This window comes from Magnolia sinica, chromosome 17 (assembly GCF_029962835.1).
Source record: "Magnolia sinica isolate HGM2019 chromosome 17, MsV1, whole genome shotgun sequence".
Taxonomy (NCBI): Eukaryota; Viridiplantae; Streptophyta; class Magnoliopsida; order Magnoliales; family Magnoliaceae; genus Magnolia; species Magnolia sinica.
This window is the reverse complement of record NC_080589.1, coordinates 45,675,713-45,693,218: the sequence shown is the minus strand read 5'-3', so window position 1 is coordinate 45,693,218 and position 17,506 is coordinate 45,675,713. Positions and strand designations below refer to the sequence as shown.

Here is a 17,506-nt window from a genome sequence, read left to right as displayed (position 1 = left end):
TTCCTAGCCAGCATATTTTCACAGTGAGACCTTTATAAATGGCCCTAAGCTTGTTCACATGTGCCATAGCAGTGTGGGACGAAGGCCATTCCACACTGAGTGGTTTACCATCAGCAATCCTCTTTGAAGAATTAAGAATGTTAATTCAGGTAACCTTTGATGAAATAATCAAATTGATTTTCTCAATCTCCTTAGCTTCGTATCCCTATACCAACAGGTAATAAGAACTCCAATGAAATGAAGAAAGATAACAAAGGTGCCATCCTTCATTATTTTAATGGCGTATAAAAGAACTAGTGTTCGCATTTATAGAATTCAAAATGAAGGCATTTGGATCTTCTTAAGCACCCGTTGATTCAAATTGGTGAGAGCGGTAAGGAAAAATGCAATATAAGGATCTTTCCTTCTCAAAAGATGGAATCTCTTTTAAAAGACACTTTTGTTGATCTTCGCTAGCAAGGATGGTTGATGCTGCTTGCTCCTGGGGCTCCTGCTGCCCCATCATACAATTATCTACAAGGCCCTAATATACATGGTGTCTGTAGTGAAAATCTCGCTTTCTGACGAAGGTTGACCCCATGCCATGCTAAAAGGATTTCCCTGGAATGAAAATGACAATGTACTTGTACTAACACTAAACATGAAAGTCTTCATCAGAAAGCCATTCATCTTGATTTTCATGTATGAATACTGATTTCTTTTACGTAAGATGGCTTCCGCCACTTGCTGCAATAACAAATACAGATGCTAAAATTTCTACCGTTTGTGGTTCTTAAACAATGCTTATGAAATAATTACATGCACTTTAAAATTGTGTTTTCTTGAGTGAACTCCCAATGCTCTTTAGTGATGGAAAAGCTTGTTCACCATATCTGAGATGGGCCATGCTCTCTAGCTTAAATTCTTCCATGGAGAGATCATATAACTCTCTCCTTGCTTCCAAAGGATTCAGAGATGTTGGGGCATGTTTGATAGTTGGGTTCTTCTATCTATATGTAAGTTCCAAAGTTCATCTGATTTGAAGAAAGAAACGTGGCTCCAAAGACAATTGCAGCTTGTGTTATTTAGTTCATATAGGCATCTTTACATATGAAAGAAACAAACATCTTGCCGCCTGAAGAAGATAATCTCTCGGATCTAATCGTAAAGCCCCTCTTCATGCCAGATATCAACTAAAAAATCAACCATCTCCTGCACGTACGTTGGTATGAAAAGCTACTTACATAGGAAGAATTATATGATCTTCTACCTGAGGATGATGTACACCAGTTTCCTTCTGGTTTTCAGTTTGCAGAAGAGGGGCCCATGGTTCACTGTAAAAGACCATTGGTCTGTTGGGCCTCGTTGCTGATGGACCATTTGGAGGAAAAAAAAAAACCCATAAGAAAATCCTTATCTTTCAATTTGTGGCCCTGCAAATTGACAATTAAGAAGAGACACAGCAACAGTCCACATTAAACTTCAAACAACCAAGATCAGTGGCAAGGATCTTCCAGACTAGGAGACTTTCTAGACAGCCTTTGCCCACAGTGGGTTGCATTCATACAATGGTCTGGACCTCTGAACCATGGGTCTCACTTATAAAAGCTGAAAATCTGAGGATAACATGAATGTCCTTTGTGATGACCTTATCAATCCTCATTAACATAAGATTAAATTAGCTTGGAATTTACGATAGCTACTGAAACATGCCATTGGGAGGAGATATTTGGGGAAAAGATCTTAGAAAGCTTACAGGTAATGGGATTGGTTGTGGAAAAGGCTGACTGGTTGTTAGTAGATCATCGTATGTTGTGGACCAGCTGAAACATAAGATTAAATTCTTTCACTAAATTAGCTATGGACATGGGGATAATGTAATTAATATCATTTAAAAAGAAACTGTAACAGAAGGCAAGGTACACAATGTCCTTGGATAAAATCTCAGTCAGATACTAAGGCTGCGTTTGGATGGAGAAGCTAATTGAATTATGAAACAGTCAACATGAGAAAGATCAAATAACCAAATATTAATGACATCTAGTATTCTTAATGAAGAACCCAAAATAGAAAAAAGAAAAAGAATTTTTGAACGAAAACAAAAAAATTATTAGAGAAGATTCCTGTAACATGATTTAAAGTTTTGGCGATATCAGCTGATATTTAGGATTTCACACCTAGTGCATTTTAACAAATATCATCGAAATTTGTCGATATATCATGATATCGATATATTGTGATATAAAAAATATCGTGATATATTAGCAATATTTTAGTTGCAAGTATACAATGCAATTTTGCAAGTTTCGATTGGAACTATGATGGGGACATCACGCGCACACGCATGCCCCCCCTATGCATGTACGCAATGAGGAGGCCCCACCATCGATCTGGATTGATGATGACGTCCAGGGAGGGCCTCCTATTTAGAAGACTGCCTTTTGATTCGTTGGAGTGGACCCGATAGTCATGTGAATCCCGCCATGGGTTCTCATGATCATGGCCCACTATTCTAATTCATCTAGTACTTTGGGTTTTGCTTATTTTTGTTATTAGGATTATCATGGACGGTTTAGATTGCTTTGATTAGTTGTTATTTTTTATTACTTCGTCGCCAAGTAATAAGTTGCGCACATGGCATGAGTTTTGGGGTATATGGTTTTTATTATAAATAGACACCCCTTGTAGTCTTTTTATTCATTGAAGATAAATAAAATTTCTGCATTTTTCTGCTCCTCTAAATTTCTAAGTTGTGAAGATTCAATTGGGTGTGAAACTCTCCCTTCCTTGAAGAGCTGACTACCATGGCGCGAAGCCACACTTATCCCGATTGCCCCCACCTTCTTTCATCCATATTTCTCCTCCTACAATCATCTACGCTTCAAATCCATCCTCTATTGCAGCCATTTTTCTCTCTAAAGTAGATTTCCAGAATTTGGCCTTACAGGAGGGCTGAAACTTCGGCGGAGCACCACGCACAAACCGTGCATCGGATTAGGCTAAAATTTGGAGGTTTTGTGGCCCAACCCTGGCCAACCAGGGCCAAACTAGCCATTTTCCGATTTGTGGGCCCCACACACGTGCGGGACACCTCCAGCGCACGTGCGTCTGGGCCTTTACCACTATCCACGCGTGTGATGCTTATCTGGTTGGTCTCTCTTTTCTTTCACCCAAAATCCCTAACTCTAACCCTAAATTACTCAAATCCTCAGTTTTATGCCCTTTCTTCAACCTTAGGGTTCCCCGAATTGAAATCTGTGAACCCCTTGGCTTGAGGAATTATTTTTGTGCATGTGTAGATGAATTTACCCTCCTTTGATTATTGTTTAATCTATAATTTTGATTGATCCAACCCTAGCTTGTATAGGCCTGGGCCTGCATAGATTCCCTTTAATTGAATGCTTGAACTTTTGTGTGGTATATGGAATTTTTTGTAATTGCTTCTGAACTAACGTGATCTAAAGCCTAAAAATCTTGCACATCATATTTGAATTTCATGTCCTACATCAAATTTGGTACCAGAGCACAAGGTTTTTATAGGGGAATGCATTGCGTGTTTAGGGTTTAGTTTATTTGTGTCCATTATGCATCCAGTATCATCATATATATCTGTTTAGAGGTCCATAATTCCTGATATAAGCTGCTGAATTTTCTGCTATCAGAAAATCCCCATATCTCTTTGCTGGATTTTCTGTTGACAAATTCTTTGGGCAGATAAGTAGAATTGTGTTGTTTTCCTCATATAGAGTCCTATAGGAGCATTTAGTCCCATCTAGGCACATATAGTCGTATTAGAAGGTCCTTAAGTTGAGTTAGTAGTGTATGCCCACACGTACGGGTCGTGGTTTTGGCTTGCACCCTACACTTAACATGGAGCAATTGCAAGGGTCAATGAACAAGCTGACCCAGCAGTTTGTCTTTGGGTAAGCGCTTGGAACAACATATGAACCAACGCTTTGAGTAGTTTAATGTGCGCATTACCCAACTAAAGACATCCGCCGGGGCAAACCCCACCATTGGGGAAGATGCCCAACCTCAGGCAGGTGGTTAGGAAGATAGACCAATGAATGGAGGTGGCCAAGGAATTGGCCATGGGCGTGCACCCGTGGACCCACCCCGCAAGGGACATCATGATCAATATGACCCAGATGCGCAACTCCTCAAGGGAATTAGAGTAAATGCCCTTACGTTTGATGGCCACTTGGACCCTAAAACCTTTTTAGATTGGCTGGCAGATATGGACCACTATTTTGAGTGGTATGACATATCGGATGCTCGTTGAGTCCGATTCGCAAAGATGAAGCTTGTGGGCCAAGCAAAGAGGTTTTGAGCTACTATAGAGCGAAAGAAAGAAAGAGCGAGGGAGCTCCCAATAGTTCATTGGGGAGAAATGAAAGAAACGCTTAAGGAGAAGTACTTCCCTTTCTCTTATTGTTTACGGTTGATTGAGGAATGACAGTCTCTTCAACAAGGTTCCATGAGTGTGGCGGAATACATTGAGAAGTTCGAAGAGTACTTGACCAGGTGTGAAGTTGATGAGGATCCCGTACTCACCGTTGCTCGATTTAAAACGGGCCTCCGTACTGACATTAGGAAAGAATTACTTGCCAAAGACGGACATCATTGAACAGTTGTATCAAGTAATGTTGGAAGTTGAGCAATACCTCAAAGCATTTGTGGGAAGGCGATTTGAGTTTTGCAATTCTGGCGCTAAAGCCAACCCTTCTGGGGCTAAACCTAACGTTGGATACCAAAGCAAACCTTCGAGTAATTTTCAGCCTAGGCCCAAGAATGATAAGGGTAAAGAAGTTATCAGGTCTAGCTCACGTAAGAGTGGAGCAACTAGGTGTTTTAGGTGTCAAGGGTTTGGTCACTTTGCCCACCAGTGCGACACGAGAGAGGGCACCAAGGTGCTCCTTATTGATGGGCAAATAGAAGTAGTGCCCCCAGAGAGTGACGGCGAAGAGGAATAATATGAGCCAGTAGAAACCCCTAGTGATGAGGAAGAGGGAGCGCAAGAGTCTGCGACCCTCACAATTGTGCGATGCGCCCTTACTTAAGCCAAGAACATTGACGATTGGCGCCACAACACAATCTTCAATACTTGTGTAAAATGTGGGGAAAAGAGTTGTAAGATGATCGTGGATAGTGGTAGTTGTGTTAACGTGGCATCAACTAGCACTGTGAGCCATTTGGGCTTAAACCTTAAAGCCCATCCTCAACCCTATAGAGTGTCCTGGGTTAATGAAACTTCCATTCCAGTCTCGCATCGTTGTCTTCTTCCTATTCAGTTTGGATCTTATAAAGGCACTTTGGTGTGATGTTGTTCCCATGGATGTGGGCCATATCATTCTAGGTAGACCGTGGCTCTATGACAAGGATGTCACCATATTTGGCTGTTCGAATGTGTGTACATTCTGGTTTGAGGGCAAGAAAGTCAAGCTAAATCCACTTCCAGCTAAGAACACCACTGGAAAGGAGTCCACCACACAGAGTAGCCAGAGCGGCTCAAAAGAATTGAAGGAGTCGTAGTCCAAGTTCAAGTCTCTCCATATTCTAAATGCGAAAGACTTTGAGCGAGAAACTAAGGCGGACTCGATAGTATACGCCCTTGTGGCTAGGGAAAGTGTACTAGAGACTAGCGTAAAGTTACCCATTGAGGCCATTTAGGTAGTGCATGAGTTTCATGATGTCTTTCCTGATGATTTATCGAATGAACTTCCCCCTATGAGGGATATACAACATGCCATTGATTTAGTCTCTGCAGTGACTCTACTAAACCTCCCTCATTACGGAATGAACCCAAAGAAGCATGCAAAGTTGAAGAGACAGATTGATGAGTTCCTAGAAAAAGGTTTCATTCGAGAGAGCATGAGCCCGTGTGTCGTGCCCGCCCTTCTTATACCTAAGAAGGATGACACATGGAAGATGTGTGTTAATAGTAGGGCCATCAACAAAATCACATTCAAGTATCGGTTTCCCACACCGCGTCTTGATGATATGTTGCATATGATAGTCAATGCTACCATCTTTTCGAAAATCGACTTCAAAAGTGGGTATCACCAAATCTGTATACGCCTTGGTGATGAGTGGAAGACGGCTTTCAAGACGAAGGATGGGCTATACGAGTGGCTAGTTATGCCTTTTAGGCTGACTAACGCCCCAAGCACCTTCATGCGTGTGATGACCCAAGTGTTGAGGCCCTTCATGGGGAAGTTATTGGTCGTATACTTTGATGATATCTTGATTTATAACATGACCAAGGAACAACACCTCAACCATTTGAAGCAGGTTTGTGGGATCCTTAGAGCCGAGAAATTGTACGCAAACCTAAAGAAGTGTGCATTTTTGTCTAGTAGTGTTATCTTCTTAGGTTTTGTTGTGTCAACTGAGGGCGTATTGGTGGATCCCGAGAAGGTCAAGGCTATCGTCAATTGGCCTGAACCCCGCAATATTCATGAGGTGCGCAGCTTTCACGGTTTAGCCACCTTCTATAGGCGATTCATTCAAAGCTTTAGTTCCATTATGGCTCCTATCACGGATTGCATAAAAAAGGGAGAGTTTCAATGGACAAAGTCAGCCTCGAAAGCCTTCAAGGAGATAAAGGTCAAGATGACCAAGCTCCAGTCACATGACTTCCGGATTTTTCAAAGGCTTTTGAAGTCGCATGTGACGCGTCAGGAGTAGGCATAGGAGTACTTAGTCAGGAAGGGCACCCTGTTACATTTTTAGTGAGAAATTCAATGAGGCAAAACAAAAGTATTTCACCTATGACAAAGAGTTCTATGCGATAGTGCAATCACTGTGCTATTGGCGTCATTACCCATTGCCGCAAGAAATTGTCTTATTCTCATATCATGAGGCCTTGAGATATCTGAACTTTCAGAAGAAATTAAACCCTAGGCATACCAAGTGGGTTTAATTCCTTCAAGAGTACACTTTTGTGCTTAAGCACAAGGCCGGTGTAAAGAATAAGCTTGCCAACACGTTGAGTCGTTAAGTTGCGTTACTCAATTCCATGGGTGTCGAAGTCACAGGCCTCAAGCGCATCAAAGAAAATTATTCTGAGTGTCCAGATTTTGGAGTTGTATACGCGTCGTTGTTAGAGTGTCAAGATCTAGCAGTGAGCAGTGTTTGAGTTATCGACGAGAAATCGATAATATCGCCGATATATCGGTGTCACCTGACCTGCGATACTGAAACCCCAATATTTCGTTTCTCTTCTGGATGTCGCCAATATTTTCGATATTATCGGCGAGATTTTCGGATCATTGGCCAAATCAGTCAACTACCCTGTAGATTTCGATAAAATAGGCAAAACAAATGCAGTGTTTTCGGCGACATTAGGCAATGACCCTCTTACCATTCCAAAAATTCGAAAAAAATATAGAAAAAAAAAAAGGAAAAGAAAAGAAAAGAAAGAAGCTCTCTTACCTTTTTACTCAAGATTTACCTCAAGGAGTGGCCTTCGACTGGATTTGGTTGGCCAATCGCAGTCAACAGCGCTGGATCTTTCACAAGTAAGAAAAACCTAAAACCCTAAATCCTTCTAATATAATTGCTTTGAAATGAAACTAGATTTCCACCTGGGCTTACGGGGATTTGATTTGGGATTTGAAAAAATATCAATTTGGGGAGAGATTTTTGGGAGTTTTAACGAAAAAAGCATCGAAATCGCCATTGCCATTTGCGGGTTTACAAAAAAAGAGGACTCTTTTATTGAACTCTCTCAACCTCTCCCATCACTTAAGAGAGTCGATTTGGCGCGACTCAGGCTGCAGTGAAATGTTGTGACCCTTACGGTAGGGCCCAATTTGATGCATGTATTGCATATCCATTCCGTCCTTACGTTTTTCCAGATCATTCTATGGCATGAGGAAAAAATTGAATTGGATCAAAATCTCAGGTAGACCATACTCTAAGAAAGAGTGTTATTTGAACCTCTACCGTTAAAAACTTCCTAAGGTCCACCGTAATGTTTCTTTAATGTTTATTTGTCATCCAACCTCTTTATAAGGTCATATAAACGTGGATGAAAGTAAAATAATAAATATCAGGTTGATCCAAAACTTTTGTGACCCATTAGAAAGTTTTAATGGGCAATAACCATTGTTTCCTATGGCATGGCCCACTTGAGATTTAAATCTGATTTATTTTGGTATCATGCCCTAAAATGATTTTTTTTAAACGTATGGATGGTGTGGATATACAATAAATACACCAAGGTGGGCCCCACCATAAATGTTGTACCGTCTTAGGTCAGGCCAGGCCGCACCTAATCCTCTACCTTTAAAAGTAAACGAATGATGGGTGAGTCTGTAGGGCCCACCTCGATGTACATATTGCATATCCACGTCGTCCATCTTCTTTTATAGCTTATGTTAGGGCATGGTCCAAAAAATGAAATTGATACAAGTTTCAAGTGGATCATGCCACAAGAAACAGTGGTCATTGATCTCCTACCATTAAAAACTTCTTACGGTTCACTATAATGTTTATCGACCATCCAACCTATTGATAAGTTCGTATAGACTTGGATGGACGAAAAACAAAAACAAATTTCAGCTTGATTCATAATGTTTGTGGCACACAATTTTTATTGGTCAATAATCACTATTTTGTGTTGAGTGGTACACCGTCTATCTAAAATTTTTATCTACTTTATTTTTATGACAACTCCTAAAATCATGTGGCAAAACAAATGGACGGCATGGATATACCATGCATACATCAAGGTGGGCCCTACTATCGGGGTTCCACTCACATGGTTCTCAATCGCAGCTAGGCGTGGACTGGGTAGTATCCCCACCAGGACCTAGCTAGAGACAGATTGTCCTGTCAGGGGCACTGTGCGGCCCACCGTGATGTTGTCTTTCATCCGCACTGTCCATCCATTCTTTTTAGTTGATGAGCCCACAAATGAGGCAAATCAAATCCTCTAGTGGACTACGCCACAAGAAACAGTAGGGATTGAATGCCTACCGCTGAAAACCTCTTGGGGGCCACAAAAGTTTTGGATCAATATGATATTTATGTTTTCCCTCCATACAAATACATGTGACCCTATGAACATGTTGGATGATATTTATGTTTTCCCATTAAATGAAAATTTATTATGTAATGCAGTCTTTTTTGTAGTTTTTTATTCCTAAATATACAAATATATGTATTTAGGCATGTCCTGAAGTTTCACTGAGAAATTCCACTGTTTTCCCCATGTTTCTTCTATTTTAAACAAATTTCCGGTTATCGGCGATATTATCGACGATAACGATATTATATCTTTATCTCCGGCCAGCGAAACTTGTAGCAATACCGACAACTCGAACACTGGCAATGAGTACTTGATTTTAGACGGATATTTGTTTAGGAGTGACCGCTTGTGCATACCGCGCACATCCTTCCGCGATTTTCTTGTCTAGGAGTTACATTCAGTAGGGGTCGCAGGTCATTTCGGTCAAGACAAGACCATTGCCCTATTGGATGATAGGTTTCATTGGCCAAGCCTCAAGCGAGACGTGGCCAAAATTATAGGGCAATATCGTGACAGAGATTGAACTGTTTGGAATTCTGGCTTCATGACCAGATCCGAGAGGTATATTGCATATATATACACTTAGGATATTGTAGGTTATAAGATATTTGAATTTACAAATAAAGAGGGAAATAACAACATAATAACCCTAACAAACATTTGATTTGAAATGTAAAATACAAAAGAGAGATTGTAGATCAGGTTTGTTAAGGTTGTTGGAGAAGATCAAGGGATTTGACTATCTTTATCAGTGATCTCAGTCAAAGTTACGGATGTTTTCTGCTTAACATCCCCCCGCAAGCTGGAGGGGGGGAGACACACCTGCAGCTTGTCTCTAAGAAGACAAAACCGAGCTGAACTTAACCCTTTCGTGAACTCATCAGCAAGCTGGTCTTGTGTGGAAAGGAACTGAAGGGAAATGTCCTTGTTAGCAACCTTCTCCCGAATGAAATGAAAATCCACTTCAATATGCTTAGTTCTGGTGTGAAAAACAGGATTGGAAGCCAAGGCTAAAGCACCAATGTTATCATACCAGAGAATAGAAGCAGCAAGTGGAATGCAAAGAGCCTACAGGAGCATCCGTATCCAATACAACTCAACAGTGGCAAAGGCAAGAGCTCGGTACTCAACTTCAGTACTGGACCGAGCTACCATAGGTTGTTTCTTAGCTGACCAAGACACCAAGCATGAGCCAAGGAAAATACGATAGTCTGTAGTCGATCGACAATCATCAGGATTCCCTGCCCAGTTAGAATCACAAAAAGCCTGAAGAGACAGAGGACCTTTTGTGTACCATAAGCCATGATGAATAGTCACCTTAAGATATCTTAGTACTCTTTTGGCTGGAGACCAATGAGAGGAAGTGGGACAGTGCATAAATTAAGAGAGTTGGTTGACAGAGAATGAGATGTCTGGACGGGTGAGGGTGCAGTATTGCAATGCCCAACCGTTTGCCTATATTCTGTCACTTGATCAACGGTAAGTGGCTCACCACTAGTAAGGGATAGCCGAAGTCCTGATGAACATGGTGAGGGAAAAGGTTTAGCTCCTGCCATTTTAGTGCAATGGAGAAGATCATTAATATATTTAGTCTGCCTCAAGTGTAAACCAGAAGAGTCCCTGTGAGCTTGAATGCCAAGAAAGAAATGCAAGTCACCAAGGTTCTTCATCTTAAACTGAAGCTAGAGCTGACTGATGAGGGAAGAAATCATGGCCCGATGTGTCTCGGTCACTAAGATGTCATCAACATAAATGAGAAAGAACAAATGAACATCATCGTTGTGATAAACAAACAAAAAGGAATCCACAGTGGAAGAGGTAAAACCAAACTCCAAGAGTGACTGGGACAACTTCATAAACCAGGCCCGAGGAGCCTGTTTCAGGCCATAAAGCGATTTCTTAAGTCTGCAGACATAATCAAGAAATTCTAAGTTAACAAAACCTTTAAGCTGCTTCATATATACTTCCTTCTGTAACACTCCATGTAAGAAAGCATTAGAAACATCCAGCTGAGTGATAGTCCAGTCAAATTGAATGGCAAGAGTAAGAACAATCCGAATAGTTGTAGGCTTGATGACTGGACTAAAAGTCTCAGTGTAGTCTATACCACTTTCTTGTTGATAGCCAAAGGTTTTATTGGCCATCAAAGCATCATACTCCTCTTGCATGGCATGACACCAAGCCGGATCAAGAGATGCTTGTTTGTAAGAACTAGGTTCAAGAGGTACCATAGTACTGGTTAGAGCAATAGTTGGGTGTTTAGTGGAGTGGAAGGAGGTGAAATTAGGGATCTCACGGATTCTGAGGGTGCCTGTTTGGGATCTAGTGGTCATAGGATGCAATTTTGGAGGTTGAGTGTTTATAGGAGGCGAAGGGTATGCTAGGTGCAGGGGTAGCTGAAATGGACAAAGGAATAGATTGAGATGGAGGGTCAGAAGTGGATATATTGGTAGGAGGAGAATCTGATTCAGTAGAGGAAAGTGTTTCAGTGACTGTAGGAGAAGGATTAGGATGAGAAAAAATAGGAGGAGAATGAGCTGAATCAAAATTTGAAATAAAAGGAATGGGAGGAGATGTACCTATCGAGGAAGACATGTTGTTAGAGGTAGAGATGGATTGCACTTCTTCAGTTGCAGGAAACTTAGATTCATTAAATACAACATGCCGAGACACATATATCCTGTGAGAAGAAAGATCAAGGCACCTGTACCCTTTTTGACTGGAGCTGTAACCTAGGAAAATATACCTATTAGTTCTAAACATCAGTTTTTTAGACTAAGCCCATCGGAGAGGATAACATGCACAGCCAAAAAATCGCAAGGCTGAATAATCAGGATCTGTACCAAACATCTTAGAATAAGGAATTTGATTATCAAGAATAGCTGTAGATAGCCGATTAATGCGAAAAATGGCTGTAAGAAAAGCATCAACCCAATAAGTAGTAGATAAGTGAGATTGAGCCAACAAAGATAATCTCATTTCTATGACATGTCTATGTTTTCTCTTGGCCACTCCATTCTGTTGAGGTGTGTGTAGACAGGTGACTCTATGATGGATCCCATTGTTTTGAAGGAACAATTGAAAGTGTTTAGACATGTATTCCCCACCTCCATCAGTTTGAAGTTGCTTAATTTTGTAAGACAATTCATTCTCAATTAGGAGTTTAAATTTACCAAAGCAAACATACACATCTGATTTGTTATGAATAGGATAAAGCCAAGAATAACGAGAAAAATCATCAATAAATATAACATAATAACAACAACCACCAGGAGATTTGGCGGAACAAGACCACACATCAAAATGAATAAGCTCAAGAGGAGAGCTAGAAGTTCACATAGAATTAGAGAAAGGAAATTGTTTACTTTTGCCAAATTGGCAAGGTTCACAAACATCAGAATTATTTAAAGAACCAAAAGGAAGAGTTTTTATTCAACAAAAACGATACAATTGAATTGGAAGCATGCCCTAATCTAGAATGCTAGACTGAAACTGGTGCTTTAACTCCTACAATGGCTGTCATAGCAAGCGGCTTATTGAGATCTAATTTCCGCAACTTGAGAGGATAGAGTCCACCACTACTCCTGCCTTCTAGCAATGTCTGCCCTGTGTGATTGTCCTTAACAAAATAGTGAGTTCCAGTGAGTATAAAGAAGTAATGGTTATCTAGACAGAATTGATTGATGGAAAGTAAATTTGCACAAGCTTGAGGATAATGAAGAACACAATCTAGTTTAAGTTTGGAAGTAGGAGTGTGAAAAATGGTAGAACCAGTGTTATGGATACTCAAACCTTATCCATTACCAACAGCAACATTCTCTTGACCAGTGTAAGGTTGATGGAGTGTCATCTGCTCAAGATTGGCCATGATGTGCTGATTAGCTCCACTGTCAACAAACCAGGTCTCTTCACCTTCTTGTGTGGCATTAGAGTGTGCAACCATTGCAGCCAGTTGAGCTGGAGGATGTCGGCCTTGGTAAGCATAGTCCATCCGGTGGAAGCAGTCAAGAGCTCTATCATTAGACTTGCCACAGATCTGACAGGGTGATCTGGGGGTGCTGAATGGCTACTGTTGTTGTTGATTGGGTTTTGGAAATTGATAAGGCAGCTGGTTGGACTGTTTAGGAGGAGCTGGAGAATGGTAAGGTGTTTGGAATGAGGGCTGGTTTGATTTTCCAGGATGTTTGGGCTTGCGGTTAAATGTTTGAGTGAAGTTTTGGTGCTGAGAATTTTGGTTGGAGCGTGGAGGAAAGTTATTCTGCTGGGAATTTTGATGCTGAGGTTTTCGGGCAAAGAAGGCAAAGTTATTGGTATCAGGTGAAATGATTTTGAGTTGGTGCTCAAGTAAGAGTTCATTCGATAGTAGTTCAGCTTGAAAATCTTCAAAAGAGATAGTTCTATCTCGGGAATCAATAGAAAGAGATGTGATAAAAGGAAGGAAAGAAGGATTCGAACCAGAGACAATATAATTAATCAGATCATCATCATCAATGTGTTTCCCGGCTGCACCAAGTTCTGCCACAATCTCCTTTGCATTATCTAGATAGGTGGAGCAATTTCCAGAGCCTTGAGATAGGGATTGAAGTCTTCTCTTCAGATGGCCAATCTGAGATTTGGACTGAGAGGCAAACTTGTTGAATAAAGTAGTCCAAACAGCCTTTGCAGAAGTGATGCCACAAACCGAGGGTGTCACCTTATGAGAAAGAATAGCATTAATCCAACCAAGAACAAACTGATCCTTTTTGTGCCATAAAAGAAAAGCTAGATTAAGATTAAAGGTCTATCTTCCCTGATCATCTGAGAGGAACTTATCTGGGCACGGTTCTGAACCATCCACAATGCCCATCAAATCATTACTTTTGAGTACAGGAACAATTTGTGATAACCACATGAGATAATTCTCCCCATCATGCTTAGCAAAAACAAGTTAACTAAGGTTAGGAGCAACAAAAGCAACAGCATGAGAGTTTGAAGAAGAGGAAGCCATGAGGATAGGATAGGAGAAAATATATGGATCAGACGTGAGTCAAGGTCTCTGATACCATGATAGAGATTGAACTGCTTGGAATTCTGGCTTCATGACCAGATCCGGGAGGTATATTGCATATATATACACTTAGGATATTGTAGGTTACAAGAGATTTGAATTCACAAACAAAGAGGGAAATAACAACATAATAACAACCCTTACAAGCATTTGATTTGAAATTTAAAATACAAAAGAGAGACAGTAGATCGAGTTTGTTAAGGTTGTTGATCAAGGGATTTGATTGTCTTTATCAGTGATTTTAGTCAAAGTTAACGATGTTTTCTGCTTAACATGTCGTACTGGTCAACTGGCAAAGCAAAAAAAAAAAAACAAAAAACAAAATGCAGGATTATACACACCTTTGCCAATTTCATTCATCTCTTGGCAGGACATCAGTATGGACTTCGTGCTTGGACTCCCCTAGACTATTCGGAAACACGATTCCATATTTGTTGTCGTGGACAGTTTTTCTAAAATGGCCCACTTCATTCCTTGTTCTAAAACCTCCGACGCATCTCATATTGCCAAGCTGTTCTTTAGTGAGGTCGTCAAATTACATGGGTTACCAAAAACCATAGTATCTGACCGTGACGTGCGATTCATGAGTTACTTTTGGAAGACACTATGGCACATGATGAATACTAGGCTCCAATTTTCTTTTGCCTACCACCCTCAAACCAATAGTGAGACTGAGGTGGTAAATAAGAGCCTAGGGAGTTTGCTCAGATGTTTAGTGGGGGAGCACACCAGGACGTGGGACACCGTATTACCTATAGTTGAGTTTGCATTCCATAGTGTTGTCAATAGGTCCACAGGTCTAAAGTCCTTTTGAAGTCGTTACTGGATATAAGCCTAGGAAGCCCTATGTCACTATCCCATAGGCCATCAGAGTCGGCAGAGTCCTTTGTGCATCACATTCATTCATTGCATTAAGAAATCAGGCAAAAGATCATTACTAGTAATAAACATTACAAATTTTCTGCAGACCAGTATAAACATTTCAAGGAATTCAATGTATGGGACTTTGTGATGGTCCACATTAGGCCTGAGTGGTATCCTCAGGGAGCCATTCGTAAATTACACGCGCGTAGCACTGGATCCTTCAAACGGTCTCAATGCATATGCGGTAGATCTTCCATCTTACATGGGAATTAGTTCCACATTCAATATGGAGGATCTAATTTCTTTTCAGGGGACCACTGATACTTTGTCCAACCCTTCGCCCAACCATCCTGCTTCCCCAGACCTGTCCCTTGATCCATGGCCTCTTCCCAAACCTTCTTCCCAGCCTCTACCTTTCATACCTAACATTCCCACACCCAGAGAGGAAATAGAGGATATTCTGAACCATCAGATCGTATCATCGTCAGACGGCGAGTTTCAAAAGTACCTGGTTAAGTGGAAGTCACGCCCAGCTTTAGATAGTACGTGACTCACTAAGGATGAGCTTCAGAGACCTAATCCTGACATCTTAAAGCAGTTCAGAAGTTTTATTTCGCCGAGAGAGTTGATGGGGACATCAGGCGCACACGCATGCCCCCCTACGCACGTAAGCAAGGAGGGCCCCACCATCGATTTGGATTGATGACGACGTCCAAGGAGGGCCTCCTAGTTAGAGGACTGCGTTTTGGTTTGTTGGAGTGGACCCGATAGTCATGTGAATCCCACCATGGGTTCTCAATGATCGTGGCCCACTATTCCAATTAATATAGCACTTTGGGTTTTGCTTATTATTGTTATTAGGAGTATCATGGACGGTTTAAATTGCTTTGATTAGTTATTATTTTTTATTACTTCGTTGCCAAGTAATAGGTTGTGCACATGGTATGAGTTTTGGGTATAGGGTTTTATTATAAATAGGCACCCCTTGTAGTCTTTTTATTCATTGAAGATTAATAAAATTTATGCGTTTTTCTGCTCTAAATTTCTGAGTTGTGGAGATTCGATTGGGTGAGTTTTGGGGTATAGGGTTTTTTATAAATAGGCAATCCTTGTAGTCTTTTTATTAATTGAAGATTAATAAAATTTCTGCGTTTTTCTACTCTAGATTTCTGAGTTGTGAAGATTCAATTGGGTGTGAAACCCTCCCTCGAAGGGTTGACTACCGTGGTGCAAAGCCACACCTATCTCGATTTGCCCCGACCTTCTTTCATCCATATTTCTCCTCCTACAGTCATCTACGCTTCAAATCCATCCTCTATTGCAGCCGTTTTTATCTCTACAGCAGATTTTCAGAATCTAGCTTTGCAGGAGGGCTGAAACTTCGACGGAGCACCATGCACAGATCGTGCATCGGATCAGACTGAAATTTGGAGGTTTTGTGGCCCACCCCTGGCCGACCAAGGCCAAGCTGGTCGTTTTCCACTTTGTGGGCCTCACACACTTGCGGGACACCTCCAACGCATGTGCATCTGGGCCTTTACCGTTGTCCACACGTGTGACGCTTATCTAGTTCGTCTCTCCTCTCTTTTACCCCAAATCCCTAACCTTAACCCTAAATTACTCAAATCCCCAATTTTATGCCATTTCTTCATCCTTAGGGTTCCCTGAATTGAAATTTGTGAACCCCGTGCTTAGGGAATTATTTTTGTGCATGTGTGGATGAATTTACCCCCCTTTGATTATTGTTTAGTCTATAATTTTGATTAATTCAACCCTAGCTTGTGTAGGCCTGGGCCTGCATAGATTCCCCTTGATTGAATGCTTGAACTTTTGTGTGGGATATGGAATTTTGTGTAATTGTTTCTGAACTAACGTGATCTAAAGCCTGAAAATCTTGCACATCATATTTGAATTTCATGTCCTGCATCGAACTACCACAATACGCTAATGGCTAATTGGTTTCTGCACGATGAACTATTACAGATTTTTGTCCTGGAATATTCCATCTTTTAGAAAATTAAGTGCTCAATACGACCCTGAAAGGGTTAAATTGCAGTTTCCAACCAAAAATTATCAATGGAAACAAAGGATGTTTGTGTGGTTCCCATCAATTTATCTGCCACTTGGTGGATTGCAACGTAGACTTCATGGATTCCACCACATCATGACCCTAATGCTACGGGTTGTTACCTTAGAAGTGGCTCATCGGAATCCACCTCTACCTTGTGCGAAGTAGCTATTGGAGTGTAAAAGCAAGACTTGTTGACTCTACCATGAAAGCCGAGCATGTTGTGGCTAGTGTAGACACAAAGGAAGCCATTTTGAAAAGGAAGCGATAGAGAGAATTGCAAGTGGTGCCTACGACCAGTGATTTAAATATCAATAGTATCGAATGATAAATTGGCCAATACTGCTGATATCGCGGTCGACCAATACGAAATAGCTGGGGAGTTCAAGCACTACCCATTTCGTCGAATCTATCACAAAATATTGCAATGTATCGACGATATATTGATACATTGCTATATTTTGATTTAATCGCTGTTATGAAATGGTCAATACCATAGACAAGTGACAAGTCA

General features: G+C 40.9%; 1 protein-coding gene and 1 non-coding gene across 7 annotated transcripts in view; both read right to left on the bottom strand.

Moving 5' to 3' along the window:
• Nucleotides 1-649: 649 nt before the first annotated feature.
• Nucleotides 650-17,506, bottom strand: part of LOC131231868 (uncharacterized) — a 64,135-nt gene continuing 47,278 nt past the window's right edge. For 4 of the 6 annotated variants that reach the window (XM_058228202.1, XM_058228199.1, XM_058228201.1 and 1 more), the window contains 2 exons: nt 1,736-1,802; nt 1,203-1,347 (listed from right to left, as the gene is read on the bottom strand). In XM_058228202.1, coding sequence (XP_058084185.1) covers nt 1,246-1,347; nt 1,736-1,802 — 169 coding nt within the window. In that variant the 3' untranslated portion in view covers nt 1,203-1,245. The other 2 variants (XM_058228203.1, XM_058228204.1) reach the window with 2 other exon arrangements.
• LOC131232155 (small nucleolar RNA Z247) lies at nt 13,421-13,508 on the bottom strand. The gene has a single exon (XR_009164766.1). It is a non-coding gene; the product is annotated as a small nucleolar RNA Z247 (small nucleolar RNA).